General features: G+C 50.1%; 1 protein-coding gene across 1 annotated transcript; it reads right to left on the bottom strand.

Annotated features, from left to right (window-relative positions):
• Window positions 1-3,020: 3,020 nt before the first annotated feature.
• Window positions 3,021-16,422, bottom strand: STC1 (stanniocalcin 1). The gene is made up of 4 exons (XM_056508710.1): window positions 16,015-16,422; window positions 12,453-12,595; window positions 10,172-10,383; window positions 3,021-3,707 (listed from the first exon to the last, which is right to left on the bottom strand). Exons 1-4 carry the CDS (start codon window positions 16,130-16,132, stop codon window positions 3,437-3,439), a joined length of 744 nt encoding a protein of 247 aa, XP_056364685.1. The 5' UTR covers window positions 16,133-16,422; the 3' UTR covers window positions 3,021-3,436.
• Between the last annotated feature and the right edge of the window lie 602 nt (window positions 16,423-17,024).

Here is a 17,024-nt window from a genome sequence, read left to right as displayed (position 1 = left end):
CCAAATTCCTCCCTGCTCCAGTACAGGGATAAAAACAGCCTCAAAGCAGCTCAAAAATTGGGAATTTCGGCTTTTTGGGATGTGGGGAACTCCCTGGGGCACCAGGGGATGATTCCTGGCAAACCCCACCAGGGGGAATCATCTTCCCACTCCTCACCTAATTTCAGGAGATAAAGTGGAAATCGCTGCTGGAAAAGGAAATTTCATTTTGATACCCAAAATAAAAATTGGGATTGGGATGTCCAAGGCTCCTCACCCGTTCCAAATCTGCTTTAGGCAGAGTTGCAGAGAAATGGGAGGGTGGAGGAAAATCCTGAGGATTTTTTTCCATGAGGAAAATCCTGCCCAGGTGTCCTTGGGAAGCTCTTGGGAGTGTTGGGATCCCCCAGCGGCAGCTCTGGTTTGAGCACAGCCCCGAGGCAGGGACAGATTTTTGTGACCCAAAAGGTCCCTTTTTGTGACCCATTCCCAAAAACCAGCCAGGACTGGCTGCACAAACCCAGTGGAATTCCCTGGCTCGCAGGGATGCACCCCTGGGATCAATTCCTAAATATAATCCCAATTTTTAGGGTCGGAATATTCCAGAAGCTTTTGGTTTTCAACCCCTCAGAACTTTTTGTGTCGGCCTCTCAACCCCTGTCTGATTCAGGAACAGAAAATTTGCATCTTCCTTGCCCTGGTTAGTTCCATTTGGAGAATCCCCCCCCAAAAAAATCACAAATTCTGACCCTCAGCAACAATTTTTTTGCTGCTTCCCATTCTCTGCCAGCACTTTTGGGCTACATTTCATGAAGACAGCGACATCTGGTTTTGATATTTTAGCAGCAAGTTCTGGTTTTAAAGGCTTTGTGGTTTTCCAAACAACAACCAAAAAAAAAAAAAAAAAAAAAAAAAAAACAAAAAAAAAGAAGAAAAAAAAAAAATTAAAAGTTCTATTGCTTCAGGTTTCCACAAGGAACAGAGGATCTCCCCAAGGATCTGAAGCAGAGTTTCCCACGCTGCAGAGACCCCAAGGGATGGATTTGGGTGGATCCAACACCACAAAGGAGATTTTTGGGTTCACCAGAGCCTGGCTGTGGTGGGGAGTGGGTTTGGGGTCTCCCAGCTCTGCTCCTCTTCCCAGAGCCCGCTGAGGAGGAGGAGGAGGAGGATGGAGGAAAAGCAGCTCCCAGAGCTCATTCCATGGGATCAGATTTCCTGCTGGAGCTTCAGGGAATGAAGGATTCCATGAAGGATTCCATGAAGGATTCCATGGTGGATTCCATGGTGGATTCCATGGTGGATTCCATGGTGGATTCCATGAAGGATTCCATGGTGGATTCCATGGTGAATTCCATGAAGGATTCCATGATGGATTCCATGATGGATTCCATGAAGGATTCCATGGTGGATTCCATGAAGGATTCCATGATGGATTCCATGATGGATTCCATGGTGGATTCCATGGTAGATTCCATGAAGGATTCCATGGTGGATTCCATGAAGGATTCCATGATGGATTCCATGAAGGATTCCATGAAGGATTCCATGATGGATTCCATAATCGATTCCATGATGGATTCCATGGTGGATTCCATGATGGATTCCATGATGGATTCCATGATGGATTCCATGAAGGATTCCATGATGGATTCCATGATGGATTCCATAATCGATTCCATGATGGATTCCATGGTGGATTCCATGATGGATTCCATGATGGATTCCATGGTGAATTCCATGGTGAATTCCATGGTGGATTCCATGAAGGATTCCATGATGGATTCCATGGTGGATTCCATGGTAGATTCCATGAAGGATTCCATGATGGATTCCATGATGGATTCCATGGTGAATTCCATGAAGGATTCCATGAAGGATTCCATGATGGATTCCATGAAGGATTCCATGATCGATTCCATGATCGATTCCATGATGGATTCCATGATGGATTCCATGATGGATTCCTGCCTTTCCCCAGAAATCCTCACGGGAGTTTTGCCCTGTGAGATCCCCAAAGGATCTGATCATTCCAAAATTCCCAGCCATGGGTCCAAGTGCATCTCCTGGCAGCCCTGTGGGGACAGGACTGACCAGCCTAAATTTGGGTTTTTTATGGATTTCTCCCCAATTTTAGCTCTGAAAGGCCATTCCTGACCCTGCAATTCACATCCTAAACCTTTCCCCTCTTCCTCTCTAGAAAGGCCACAGTGTGGAACGTGAACTCTTGACTAGGACAGAGGTGCTGCTTCCAGGAAAAATAAAATAATAATAAAGAAAGAGCTGACTTACAAAACTGAGTTTAGGCAATAAAGTTACTCTGCTCTGCTCCTGTGAAGCAGAGTCTGGTGGAGTTTCTGTACAGTACAGACATTTTAGCACTATTTATACCACAGTTAGAGCAAGGCCTTTAATACTCTCTAATCTTAAGACAGGCTTTGTTTGTGTTAGGCTTGGTTTAAAGCTTCAGGCAGTTAAATACAGTACAGAAAAGTGAGCTTGGAAATAAGCACAGGAAATAAATTCAGGATTCTCCTGACCAGCTCCAGCCACAGCCTGGCACCTCTTGGTGGTGGGACACGTCCTTCTCCTGTTTTGGGCTTTGTGGGGTGGTTTGAAATGATTTTGCACCCTGGTGCCAGGTCCTGGTGGTTAAACCAGCCAGTGAGTTTGGTAAATCCTGGCTTAAACGTGTCCCCAGTGCTCTGCTGGAAGGGTTGGGGCTGAGGGTGACACTACAGGACCAGGAATGTGACATCCATGCTCGTCCATGGCCAGCACAGATTCATGACATGAATCCCACGGGTATTTTTAGGAAGTGCAGGAGTTTTTAGTGCATCTTTTGTCACCTGCAGGAGAGGATTTGCAGGTGCAGAATCTCAAGGCCTGGCTGGTGCCAGCACAATTTGGGACAAAATTCAACCTCCAAACATCAGGAATTTGATACCTGAAGGCCTGACCATGCAGGGATCTACTTAAGGCTAAGATTTTTTGGGGGATAACAGATTTTTTTTTTTGGTGGGGAAGAGAAGAGACAGAGCCATGGCCAGCACAGATTCATGACATGAATCCCACGGGTATTTTTAGGAAGTGCAGGAGTTTTAGTGCATCTTTTGTCATCTGGAAGTGCTGAATCTCCGGCCTGGCTGGTGCCAGCACAATTTGGGACAAAATTCAACCTCCAAACATCAGGAATTTGATGCCTGAAGGCCTGACCATGCAGGGATCTACTTAAGGCTAAGATTTTTGGGATAACAGATTTTTTTTTTTGGTGGGGAAGAGAAGAGACAGAACCGCTTGTCTGGCGGGAAACACGGAAAACACAGAAAACACGAAGGAACTAAACGAGCCCTAAGGAACTAAACCCAGCTCCTGGGAGGGGGGGTTAAAATACCTACAAGTCCACTGGCTTTGGGTGCAGCACTCTCCTGGAGCTCAGCTTTGGGGGCGCCCCAGCTCAGGCGCGCTCGGCCGAGCTGCGCTTGCCGTGGGCGGGCGCTGAGTTTTCACCTCGCAGGTTCCTGAGCAGCAGCTTCAGCTTCTGGGGCTCTGAGAGCCTCCTGCGCAGGAATTCAGCCCTGGGGTGGCCCTGGGCACAGTGGTCGCTCTGCAGCAGGTGGAACAGGCTGGAAATGTTGGGCCCCAGCTTCTCCATCAGGCTCTCCTTGATGGTGCTCACCGTGTCCTCGTCACACTCCAGTAGGCTGCGCACCAGCTTGTTGTAATATCTGTGGTACAGGGAGCTGGTTAGGCTCAGCCAGCCAGAACTGGCATTTTTAACTCATTCAGAGAATGTTTTCTGTAATACCTGAGGCACAGGGAGCTGGTTAGGCTCAGCCAGCCAGAATTGGGATTTTTAACTCATTCAGAGAGTGTTTTCTGTAATATCTGTGGCACAGGGACCTCATAAACCCAAGAAGACCCCACCCAGCCAGGTGACAAAACTGTGAAAATTGGGATTTTTAACTCATTCAGAGAGTGTTTGTTGTAATACCTGAGGCACAGGGAGCTGGTTAGGCTCAGCCAGCCAGAACTGGGATTTTTAACTCATTCAGAGAATGTTTTCTGTAATACCTGAGGCACAGGGAGCTGGTTAGCCCATGGACTCACCACCCAGCCAGAACTGGGATTTTTAACCCATTCAGAGAGTGTTTGTTGTAATACCTTCAGCACAGGGACTTGGTTAACCCATGGAGTCCCCCAGCCAAGTGACACAACTGTGAGAATTGGGATTTTTAACTTGTCCATAGCATGTTTGGAATTTATTTCTGGCAGTGTTGTAACAGAATTTTTAAGGTTTTTTTAAGTGAAAGGCCTCCCAAGGTCAAGTCCATCCTTGTCACTGCACCCAAACACCCTGGGCATGGCAGGGCCGTGCCCCTGGCACAGGGGAGGAATTGCCAGAATTCTGATTTAATTGCCCCAAAGCAGCAGCTGCCCAGCTGTGGGAGGTGAGGCTGTGAGCACAGAGGAGTGATCCTGGTTTGGGAAGGTGAAAAACGAGGAGCTGAGAGAAACGGGTTAAGGGGTGTGAGTTACTGTGCTAAACACCCGAGTTCCTGGAGCTTTGGGAAGGAAAATGATTGTTGTTGGCAACAGCAGATCCTGCCGGGATCACAGCCTGGCCTGGGCTCTGCTCCGGGGCAGGGCCGGGACTGATCCACCCTGTGGCACCATTGCCTCCTGTCCCTCGTGTCCCTCGTGTCCCTCGTGTCCCTTGTGTCCCTCCTGTCCCTTGTGTCCCTTGTGTCCCTTTTGTCCCTTGTGTCCCTCATGTCCCTCCTGTCCCTTGTGTCCCTTGTGTCCCTCCTGTCCCTTGTGTCCCTTGTGTCCCTTGTGTCCCTTGTGTCCCTCATGTCCCTCCTGTCCCTCATGTGTGTCCCTCGTGTCCCTTGTGTCCCTTGTGTCCCTCCTGTCCATTCCCTCCTGTCCTTCATGTCCCTTTTGTCCCTCGTGTCCCTCGTGTCCCTCATGCCCCCCTTGTCCCTCATGTCCCTCCTGTGCATCTTTTCCCTCTTGTCCCTCTTGTTCCCTCTTGTCCCTCCTTTCCTTCTTTTTCCTCCTGTCCCTACTGTCCCTTGTGTCCCTCCCGTCCTTCTTTGCCCTCTCGTCCCTCTCCCTGCACAGCCTCTACAAGGACCAGAAGGGGGACAGGCAGCTCAGTCCAATCCTGGCAGATTCCCTCGGGACAGATCTTTAGGACACACAATCCATTGTCACTCCCATTCCCTTTGTCCCTCTTGTCCCTCCTGTCCTTTTTTCCCTCCTGCCCCTCGTGTCCCTTTCCCTGCACAGCCCTTACAAGGACCAGAAGAGGGAGAATCCCTCAGCCCAAGCCTGGCAGATCCCTGGATTCCCTCGGGACACACAATCCATTGTCACCTCTGTGCACAAAACCCCAGGTGAGGCTTTCCCCGCCTCCTCTCCAGCCGCACCTTCCCCTGGGCAGCCCCGGGCACAAATTCCTTGTCCAAGGAGCAGCCAGGAAAGCGGTGCTGCTCTGAATTCCCAGCCCTGCTGAGAATTCCTCCAAGGAATTCTCCTCCACAGCCCCAGGAGCAAGGGACAGCACCTGGCACCTCCCTGCACCAGAAACATCTTCCCAGGGAGACAAAATTGGGAAAAAGGGCAGCAGTCCCACATTCGCTGGCATTTCTGCCTGAAAGGACCTCAGGGAACTTATTTTAAGCACTTTAAGGTCACGGTGACATTTTTCCACCCGAGCAGAGAGGAGAACAACCTGCAGGTGGAGGAGGGGCAGGAAGAGGGAAATGAGAGTTCCCATTCCAAGTCCTTTCCCAACTCTCAGCCCTTGGAGCGGCCAGGGCAGGTCAGCTGAGGTCAAAGTCGGGGCTGCACAAAAGGACCGAGCTTTGGCTCGCTCTGAGCCCAGCTCAGCAGGGCTGGGAGCGAGGTTTAAAGTGGAGATGAGCAGAGCTGAGCTGGTTTAAACCAGGCTTAAAGCAGGGCTGGACACTGAGCCCATCCAGCCCCGCAGCTTCCACACTCGGACACTCCTGCGGAGCCGTCAGAGCTGAGCTTTTCCTCCCCGCGATTAAATCACAGGAAGATGCAATGACCTTTAACTACTTCCCCTGGGCGGCCGGGCCAAGTGGCGCGTTCTGATCCTGCGGGGCTGGGAAAGCAGGATGCTCCGGGAGCCCTCGGAGCGGGGAAATCCTGCTGCCTTTGTTCCTCTGCGGGTCACAATATCCTCTGCCTGGGGCTGGGGGAGGAGCTCCCTCCTCCTCCTCCTCCTCCTCCTCCTCAGGACAGACTCCAGGATGCTCCCAGAGGAGCATCCCAGCCCTGCCCAGTGTCCCCAAGTCCCCCTCCAAGGGCTGCTGAAATCCACAATCCATCAGTTTAACCTGGGCTCCTCTCCCAGTCTGCCACAAAAACCTCTTCCACATTCGCTTGAGGGAAAGACACCCAAATCTCATTTTTATCCCCCCCCCAGTATAATTTTGCCTTCTCAATTTTGCCTTTTTTTTCTGGATAGACAATAAAAAACATTCTCCATCTGCAGCAGAGTTTTCTTTAACAGGAAATGGATTTCCATGATCTTTATGGGTCACTTGCAACTCTGGTTATTCTGGGATTCTCTGAACAAGTTTATGCTGGTTGATGCAATATGGAATGGATTTATCACCTGTGCACCTGTCCTGGGATGGGTTTGGGATTCTCCTGGATGCAGCCACAGCCACCCCAGAGGAGCTGAGGGGTTGGCACAGGCCCCACAACCCAGTGCTCTGCCTGCACTCCAATCCCAGAGTCATTTACTCCAAGAGCTCCAAAAAGATCCCTTTTTTTATCCCTTTTATCCCTTTTATCCCAATCACAAGACTCAGCACTGATTGTTCCAGGATTTGGAGGAAGAAATCCCTGTCCCTGCAGCGTGACTGCAGCAGCTCCATGTGTCCCTTGTCCTTGGAGGACGGGCACAGGGCAGTGCTGTGCCCAGGGGAAGGTGCCAGGGTGACATTCCTGTCCCTGCAGGGACAGACACAGCCCAAAGCAGAGCAGGGAGAGCCCCAGAAGGGGCACACTGGGGTTATTCAGGGTCAGTGCTGATTTTTGGTGGTAGCTTGGAGGACAAGGATCCATGTCCAGGTGAACCCCAGGATGGGGATGGCTGCAGCCTGGAGAAGGGAGTGAGGTGGAGATGGATGGAGGAGACCAGGCTGGATGGGGATTGGAGCAACCTGGGACAGGGTTTAAGGTCCCTTCCCACCCAAACCACTCCACGATTCTCTGAGCAGCTCAATTAATCAACCTGATTTTGGGTCATTGACCATCATAGTGCACTCAAACAACAACAAAAAATAACATTTAAACAAACTCCAGGCTTTGGAGTAAAGGATTCCAAGTAATTTTATGATTCTCCTCTGGAGATGCTTTTAAACGTATCTCCAAAAGGAGAAATAAATGTATTACCCAAAAAAGGGAAATAAATACATTTTCCCAGGAAGGGAAATAAATGTATTTTCCCAAAATGAAAAACAGAGTATTTTCCCAAAAAACACATTATGCATTATTTGGGAATACAAATACAAAACTCATTATTTGGGAAATAAATGTGTTTCCCAAAAAGAGGAGGGACAATGGTTCTAAAGCTGCACAGGGTTTGAAGAGGCAGAGAGCTTCTGAGGACCTGCAAGCACTGAACCACCTCAGCCCCTCTCACTCCTGCCTCTGCAATTCCCATCCCGATATTCCAAGGAAATTCCCATTTCCGATATTCCAAGGAAATTCCCATATCCCATGTACTTGGAGAACTAGTTTGGGAGCTGCCCCTCTCACTCCTGCCTCTGCAACTACCATTCCCAATATTCCCAGGAAATTCCCATTCTTATATTTCAATGAAATTCCGATTTCTGATATTCCAAGGACATTCTCATTCCCGATATTCCCAGGAATTTCCTGTCTCACGCCCCGTACCGGTTGGAGAACTGGTTTGGGAGACCCCCTCTCATTCCTGCCTCTGCAATTTCTAATTCCAATATTCCAAGGTAATTCCCATCCCAATATTCCAAGGAATTTCCCATTTCCAATATCCCAAGGAAATTCCTATTTCTGACATTCCCAGGAATTCCCATCCCACGTCCCGTACTGGTTGGAGAACTGCTTTGGGAGCCCCTCTCATTCCTGTCTCAGCCATTCCCATTTCTGATATTCCAAGGAATTTCCCTCCCCAACATTCCCAGGAATTTCCCATCCCAACATTCCCAGGAAATTCCCACCCTGACATTCCCAGGAATGTCCCGTCCCATGCCCCGTACCGGTTGGAGAACCGGCTTGGGAGCTGCCCCTCTCATTCCTGCCTCTGCAACTCCCATTTCTGACATTCCCAGGAAATTCCCACCCCGACATTCCAAGGAATTTCCCATTTCAGACATTCCCAGGAATTCCTCAACCCTACATTCCCGGGAATCCCCGCCGCACTCCCGTACCGGTTGGAGAACTGGTTTAGGAGAGCTCCTCTCACTCCTGCCTCTGCAACTTCCATCCCAACATTCCCAGGAATTTCCAATTCCAATATCTGAAGGCAATTCCCATTTCTGACATTCCCAGAATTTCCCACCCCGACATTCCCGGGAAATTCCCATTTCAGAATTCCCGGGATCCCCGCCGCACGCCCTGTACCGGTTGGAGAACTGGTTTGGGAGCTGCCCCTCTCACTCCTGCCTCAGCCATTCCCACCCCAACATTCCAAGGAATTTCCCATTTCAGACATTCCCAGGAAATTTCTACCCCGACATTCCCAGGAAATTCCCACCCCGACATTCCCAGGAAATTCCCAATTCAGACATTCTCGGGACCCCCGCCGCACGCCCGTACCGGTTGGAGAACTGCTTTGGGAGAGTCTCTCTTATTCCTGCCTCTGCAATTTCTATTACCAATATCCCAAGGAAATTTTCATTTCTGGCATTCCCAGGAATTTCCCACCCGACATTCCCAGGAAATTCCCACCCCGACATTCCCGGGAATCCCCGCCGCACTCCCGTACCGGTTGGAGAACTGCTTTGGGAGAGCTCCTCTTATTCCTGCCTCTGCAATTTCTATTACCAATATCCCAAGGAAATTTTCATTTCTGGCATTCCCAGGAATTTCCCACCCGACATTCCCAGGAAATTCCCACCCCGACATTCCCGGGAATCCCCGCCGCACTCCCGTACCGGTTGGAGAACTGGTTTAGGGGAGCTCCTCTTATTCCTGCCTCAGCCATTACACCCCGACATTCTCAGGAATTTCCCACCCCGACATTCCCAGGAAATTCCCACCCCAACATTCCCTGGAATTCCCACCCCGCCATTCCCAGGAAATTCCTGCCCTGACATTCCCAGGAATTTCCCACCCCAACATTCCAAGGAATTTCCCATTTCAGACATTCCCAGGAATTTCCCACCCCAACATTCCCAGGAAATTCCCATCCCGACATTCCCAGGAATTTCCCACCCCGACATTCCCACGATCCCCGCCGCACGCCCGTAACCAGTTGGCGAACTGGTTTGGGAGCTGCCCCTCTCACTCCTGCCTCAGCCATTCCCACCCCAACATTCCATGGCAACTCCCATTTCTGACATTCCCAGGAATTTCCCACCCCGACATTCCCAGGAAATTCCCACCCCGACATCCCCGCGATCCCCGCCGCATGCCTGTAACCGGTTGGAGAACTGCTTTAGGGGAGCTCCTCTTATTCCTGCCTCAGCCATTACACCCCGACATTCCCAGGAATTTCCCACCCCAACATTCCCGGGAATTTCCCACCCCAACATTCCCAGGAATTCCCCACCCCGACATCCCCGCGATCCCCGCCGCACGCCCTGTACCGGTTGGAGAACTGCTTTAGGAGAGCTCCTCTTATTCCTGCCTCAGCCATTACACCCCGACATTCCCGGGAATTTCCCACCCCGACATTCCCAGGAAATTCCTACCCCGACATTCCCGGGAAATTCCCATTTCAGAATTCCCGGGATCCCCGCCGCACGCCCGTACCGGTTGGAGAACTGGTTTGGGATCTGCCCCTCTCATTCCTGCCTCTGCAATCTCTATTACCAATATCCCAAGGAATTTCCCACCCCGACATTCCCGGGAATTTCCCACCCCAACATTCCCGGGAATTTCCCACCCCAACATTCCCGGGAATTCCCACCCCGACATTCCCGGGACCCCCTCCACCCGCCCGTACCGGTTGGAGAAGCGCTGCGGCAGCTGCACCACCTCGCTGATGGCCTGGGGGTTGCGGCGGGCCACGGCGCACATGCCCAGCTTGCTGTAGCACTCCTCCTGCACCTCGGAGATCATCCTCTGGAAGGTGGAGCACCTGCGGATGGCCAGGAACACCTTGGCCGTGACGCCGTTGGCGATGCACTTCAGGCTCTCCTTCACGAACGCCTTGCCCTGCCCGGGGAAGGAAAAGAGGCTTCGACTGGAGCCCCGAGCAGCAGCACTGGGAGTTCTGCACCGTTTAATTTGGGGTTTGTCTCAGGCTCTTGCGTCTTCACTCGGAGCCAGGATTGGAAAAAATGCGAAGGAAATGAATTTTCTCGTGTTCGGGATTGGTTGTTTATTAATTTTTTCAAAATGTTCAGGAAGCTCAGCAGAACTTTGAGCCATCTGCTAGAAGTGAGGAAATGGAGACAGATCCAGCTATGGAGACAGATCCACCTATGGAGACAGACCCAGCTGCTACAAGGTCTCTCAAAGCCAAATAGAGAATTAACACCTCTATTATTTATACTTTTAACCCGATAATTAAATAATCGTGACCCTCAGTGTTACACTGACTGCCCAACCAGAAATTACAACCTGAAATTGGGAAGAAGAAGGAAGGTGAGCACCAAAAGAGACAACACCCAAAATCCTCCATCCTGTCCCACATATGTCACTGTATTGTAAAAACTTTAAATTCATGTGAAATCACACACTTTTATTTAACCACACACCCCGTGATTTTAACTCCATCACTCAAATTTGGGAGTTTTCTCCAAGGCCTCATGTCAAAAGCAGTGTTCTCCTGGGGGTCAGTGCCAGAAAACACAGAAAGCTCCAAAATTCCAGGAGCCCTGAAGCCTGGGAGTTCTGAACTTTCTGTGCTGACAGGAGCTGACCCCCAAAAGGGCATTGCTTGTGACTTGAGGCCAAATTTGAGTGATGGAGTTAGAATCACTGGTGTTAGTTAAATAGAAATGTGTGATCCCACATGGTGAAAGGTTTGGGATTTGGGGTTTTAGAATATAGAAATAGATATGGGATAAGATGGAGGCTTTGGGGAATTGGCTTTTTCTTGTTTCTTCTTGGTTTTAGGTGGTGGTTTTTTATTTGGATAGGAAGTGTTTGGTCATTGGGTTAAAAGTATAAATAATATAAGTGTTAGTTTTTAATTGCACAGTTAGGCCTTAAAAGACTTTGTAACAAGCAAGCTCAATTTTGTCATTTTTTGTTTGTTAGCTGGAAGTGCTGTAGCATCACTGCAACTTAGACAAGAATTAATAAACAACCAAGCCAGAACACAAAATTCCATCTCTGGTGCTTCAATCCCAGCTCTGACTGAAGAGGAAAATAGAAGATAAACACTAATACAGCTGCAGCAGAATTCCAGGGAATCCAAAAGAAAGGGAAGTGTGGGTACTGCAGCAGGCCTGGCTGTGCTAATTACCCTCCTGCAATTACAGACCTGCCAGGCACGGCAGGGAACGGGACTTGAACTCTCCCAGTTCTTGCAGTTCAGCAGTTGGGATGCTCTGAACTCCCATCCCCAAAAAATTGAGAATCTTTGGCCTGGAGCAGAGATGGAGCAGTTCTGCCCCACGGATGGATTTGACATCAATTTAATTTAACGCTTCTGGTTCACACCTCAAGAGCCGTTACAGCTTTTAATTCAGTCCTTGGGAGCAGGAGCACAGGGAACAATTCTTGAATTTTGTGAATTTTGGGAGGAAAAGTGATTTTGGCAGAGCACAGCCCTCCAATTTTATCCCGTTTACTCTCCCTGTGTATTCCCAGACCCAAACACTTCCAAGCCAAAGCCCAGCCCCGTGCCAGGTCACACAGGCAGGAGATTTATTTTGTTCGAAGAACATTTCTATTTCTTCCTGGAGAGGAAACTTTGCTCTCCGCCCCACGGAACCCTCCGTGCCAAGTCCTCACACGGAGCAGGGAGCGGGTGGAAAAAGAGCCCTGGAGGATGAGCTTGGAGCCAAAAACGGGGGCTGAGAGGAGCAGGAAGGGCTGCAGGGAGGGGAGGGTTAATCCTGCCCAAAGCACAGTTTAAATTAAGCCAGGTGTTGAGCGGAGCGCTTAGCACGTGCTTGTCGGGGACATGAAAAGGCGGCTCCCGTTTATTCTTTATTTTTCGGCCGGGTTTTATTCTTGGCTGGGTTTGATCCCCTGTCGGGTTTTATTCATCCTCGGCCGGGTTTGATCCCCGGCCGGGTTTTATTCCCGTCCCCTCTGTGCCCGGGCTGTACCTGAGTGTCGAATTTCGCAGCGCTGTAGAGGAAGGATTTGCAGATGTCGTACATTCCGTCCGTGTCGCACGTGGAGTTCTCCAGGCAGGCGAAGGCTCCGCAGCCCACCTGGAGGGCACTGTTCAGGCAGCGAACCACCTCGGCTGTGGAGAGAGGCACGGGAACGTCAGAGCAGGGAAATCACCCCAAACTGCAGCTAAATCCATCCCAACCTGCTGCCAAATCTGATCCCAACCTGCAGCTAAATCCGTTCCAAACTGCAGCTAAATCCAATCCCAAACTGCAGCTAAATCCATCCCAAACTGCAGCTAAACCGAATCCCAACTCACAGCCAAATCCCATCCCAAACGGCAGCTAAATCACATCCCAAACTGCGGCTAAATCCATCCCAAACTGCAGCTAAATCCATCCTAACCCACAGCCAAATCCCATCCCAACCCACAGCCAAATCCCATCCCAAACTGCAGCTAAATCCATCCCAAACTGCAGCTAAATCCCATCTCAACCAGCAGACAAATCCCATCCCAAACTGCAGCTAAATCCATCCCAAACTGCAGCTAAATCCATCCCAAACTGCAGCTAAATCCATCCCAAACTGCAGCTAAATCCATCCCAAACTGCAGCCAAATCCCATCCCAACCTGCAGCCAAATCCATCCCAACCTGCAGCCAAATCCCATTCCAAACTGCAGCTAAATCCATCCCAAACTGCAGCTAAATCCAATCCCAGTTTGCAGCGAAATCTGATCCCAACCTGCTGCCAAATCCTTCCCAACCAACAGCCAAATCCATCCCAACCTGCTGCCAAATCTGATCCCAACCTGCAGCCAAATCCGATCCCAAAATGCAGCTAAATCCATCCCAAACTGCAGTTAAATCCATCCCAATCCACAGCCAAATCCAACCCCAACCTGCTGCCAAATCCCATCCCAATCCACAGCCAAATTCTGCTCCCAACTCGCTGCCAAATCTGATCCCAACCTGCTGCCAAATCCTGCTCCCAACCCACAGCCAAATCCTGCTCTGGCGCTGGGTGAGGCTCAATCCCTCTCTGATGCTCCAAAACCTGCCATGGAGCCAGGCTGGGAGAGCTCTGCCTAAAAAGAAACTCCAAGGATACCTCAGAGCCCCTTCCTGTGCTGGAAACTGGATTATGGAAAAGTGGGAGAGCAACTTCGTGTGTGCACAGAGATAGAAGAGCTGGGAATGGTTTTAGGCTAAAAGAGGAGAGATTTAGGTCAGGTTTTAGGGAGAAATTCCTTCCTTGGAGGGCAGTGAGGCCCTGGCACAGAGAGGTTGTGGGTTCCTCATCCCTGGAAGTGGTTGAAGCACCCTGGGGTAGTGGAAGGGGATGGGATGGGCTCTAAAGTCCCTTCCAACCCAAAACATTCCAGGATTCTATAATCCTATCATTCTATAATTCTATCATTCTATAATCCCATGATTCTATAATTCCAGAACTCTATAATTCTATGATTCTACAATTCCAGGATTCTATATTTCTATCATTCTATAATTCCAGAACTCTATAGTTCCATGATTCTATAATTCCATGATTATACAATTCCAGAATTCTCTGATCCCATGATTCTATAATTCTATTATTCTACAATTCCATTATTCTACAATTCCAGAATTCTCTGAAGACACAACCAGCACCCCAAGGAACAGAAATTCTAGTCAGTGTCACACAGGAATTAAAGAGGCAGCACCTCACAGTCCTTGCTTAGATGGAGACCCGAATGTCCACCCCACCCCAATCCTCACTTCTGGCATTTCCATCTTTATCCCAACTCCCTCTAAGGAAAAAACGAAAAGCTCCGAGGTCTCTTCCTTGGTTTCTGTCCAACAGGAGCAGCCTGGCAGCACCTGGCTCACAAAAACCACTCCGAAAATGAGATTGAAATGCCAACAAGTTGGCAGGAAATCGCTCCTATTGGGAGATATTTGTTCGTTTTTGAAATGCCTGAATTACCTAGAAAGAAGATTTAACTGGAGGGTCAATTCTCAGCGCTCACAAGAACTCGGTGCTAAAACTGCCCTGGGAGTTTGCAGGCATGGCCAAAAAAGATCATTTTTTTCTGAAGGTTAGGGAGGGGAAGAGAAATTCGGGCAGAGAAATGTCAGGTAATGGAGCTCCGGGGACAAGGCGAGCCCGGAGGCAGCGGTGAGTCTGAACACGAGGGAATCCGTGTCATCCCGGCTCGCTCGGAGCGCATCCAGGGCATTTGAACAATGAATCAGCAGAATTGCCACATGATTGCCCTGAAATTAGCCGGGATTAACCTTCCTGGCGGAGCCCAACATCTGTCCCCTCCCGCGCCCGGGCGAGGCACGTTCACCGCTCCTGCAGCTCAGGTTTCCAGACATTCCTGGGCGAGAAATGCGAACCCAGGGTCTCCCATCCAGCCCCGAGGTGTGGGAAAAGCGAGACAGGACAAACCTTATTAAATCTAACTTGTGCGCTAAAGAGAATTTTTTTACAACTGGGGATTTTCCCCCGGAAAAAAAAAAAAAAAAAAAAAAAAAAAAAAAAAAAAAAAAGAGAAATAATATTCCCCCAATTAACCCCTCGTCGCTCCGCGCTGTTGCTGACGTGCCTGAAGGGAGGAATATTTGGTAATTCATCCCCTCCCCGGTTCATAACCTCCCGCAGCACGAGCCAGCCCCATAATTAGCTTTCCACAGGTTCCAATTAGAACTTCGCTCGCAGCAGACTCCGGGTGCGCCGAGCTCGGATTGTTTTAGGCACGAGAGGGAGACCCCAGGTTTCTATAGCAACCAAACACAAAAGCAAAAAATCGAGCGAACACCCCCCTCTCCAACACTGCAGAGCCTTGCGGAGCTAAAATAAATCAGCTGTTAATGAGCTCCGAATTAGAGCTCCAATATCCTTGCAGTACAGCAGAAGGCAGATTTTTAATTCCCATTGTTCCAGACAACGTCTCCAAGTTATCTGAGCAGCGAAGTCCAGACATCCAGCAATTTATTTTTTTTTTCTCTCCATTGTGAAAGCAAGTTTGTTAAATGTCACCGATGTATTTTTACAGTGGCAGCCGAGCGATAGCGATCGGTTTGTGACAATCTCAGCGAGCAGGGGACAGTTTCTAGGTTACTGCAATTCTTCAAAGTGGCGGCTCTGGCTGCCCCTCTTTGAACAGACAGATGTTCACAGAACAATGGGGCAGTCCCAGCGCCGCCGGTTTCATCAACTTCCTAAAAAGCAAGGGGTTTAACACCGGGGAGAGCGATACATGCAAGCAGGAAAAAAAAAAAAAAAAAAAAAAGATTAAAAAGTGCACGGAACTCATTGAGGAGCTGGGGGAGGAGGGGAGAGCCTGGATCGCATCCTCGCTCCGACAGGAGATTCCAGCTCTGCACCAGCCCTGAAAGGAACATTTGTGCTGCCTGCCGGGAAGTTTAGAAGGGAAAAAAAAAAAAAAAAAAAAAAAAAAAAAAAAAAAAAAAAAAAAAAAAGAAGAGAAAAAGGAGAAAAAGCAGCAGCAGAGAAATCTGAGACAGTTTAAGGCATGGGGGCTCGGAGCCCTGCCCGCCGGCGTTACCTGAGTTCTGCGCTGCCACCCGCGCTTTCCTGGGGCTCACAGAGTCATTCTGCTCAGCTTCGTAGGATGCGGATGCACTGATCAGCAGCAGCAGGAGAAAACCAGACTTTAGGAGCATTCTCTGACAAGTTTCCGCTAAGTGTGGGGTTGGTTTTTTTTTTTTTTTTTTTTCTTTTTTTGGGTGGCTTGATCTTTTTTTTTTTTTTTTTTTTTTTTTTTTTTGGGATGTGTGCGCCTCTCCTCTTGCGCTCCGGGCTCGAGCGAAGATGTGGAGCTGGATACGCGCTGGCAGGAGGGAGGGATGGAAGGAAGGAAGGAGGAAGGAAGGAAGGAGGGAGGAGGATCCTGGCGAGCCCGGGGATGAGCGCAGGGATGTGCGGAGGATCCGGGCGGCCCCTCTGGCTCCTGCTCGCTGGGGGACCGAGAGCTGCGAGGATTTTATAGCCGCCCTTATCGGTCCCCCCCGGGCTGCGGAGCCAATCGGCGGCGCTGGGCAGAGCCAAGGGAGGACTGGACTCATTCAAGCCCCACAAAACTGCAACTTCACAGGAAGGATATTTTTCCAGCCCGTTAAAAGTACCTGCCAAAGAACAATGAGCGAAAAGTTCATCCTTGGAGGAGCGGTGGGAAAGGGGAAGGGGAGGGGGGGGAGGATTCCCATGGATCGAGGAGCTCGAGGAAGGGACAGCGCCGCCCTAAAGCGCCCCCAGCCCAAAAGAAAATCACCTGCCCTGTAGAAAAAGCTGTTCCCATCCGTCCGGGATGATCCTGGGGGTGGGAAAGGGCGGGTTTGAGGGGCTCGGGAATTGGGATGGGGATGGGAATTGGGAATTGGGATGGGATGGGGATAGGGCTAGGATGTGTATGGGATGGGGATGAGGATGGGGATGGGGATGGGAATGGGATGGGATGGTAATGAGTCCGGGTCCGGGTCCGGGTCTGGGAATGGAGACGGGGATGGGTCTCGGGATGGGGTTGGGATGCGGCTGGGATGGGAATGGGATGGGGAT

This window comes from Oenanthe melanoleuca, chromosome 22 (genome assembly GCF_029582105.1).
Source record: "Oenanthe melanoleuca isolate GR-GAL-2019-014 chromosome 22, OMel1.0, whole genome shotgun sequence".
Lineage (NCBI taxonomy): Eukaryota > Metazoa > Chordata > Aves > Passeriformes > Muscicapidae > Oenanthe > Oenanthe melanoleuca.
The sequence above is the reverse complement of the archived record's forward strand: the minus strand, read 5'-3'. Positions and strand labels throughout refer to the sequence as shown.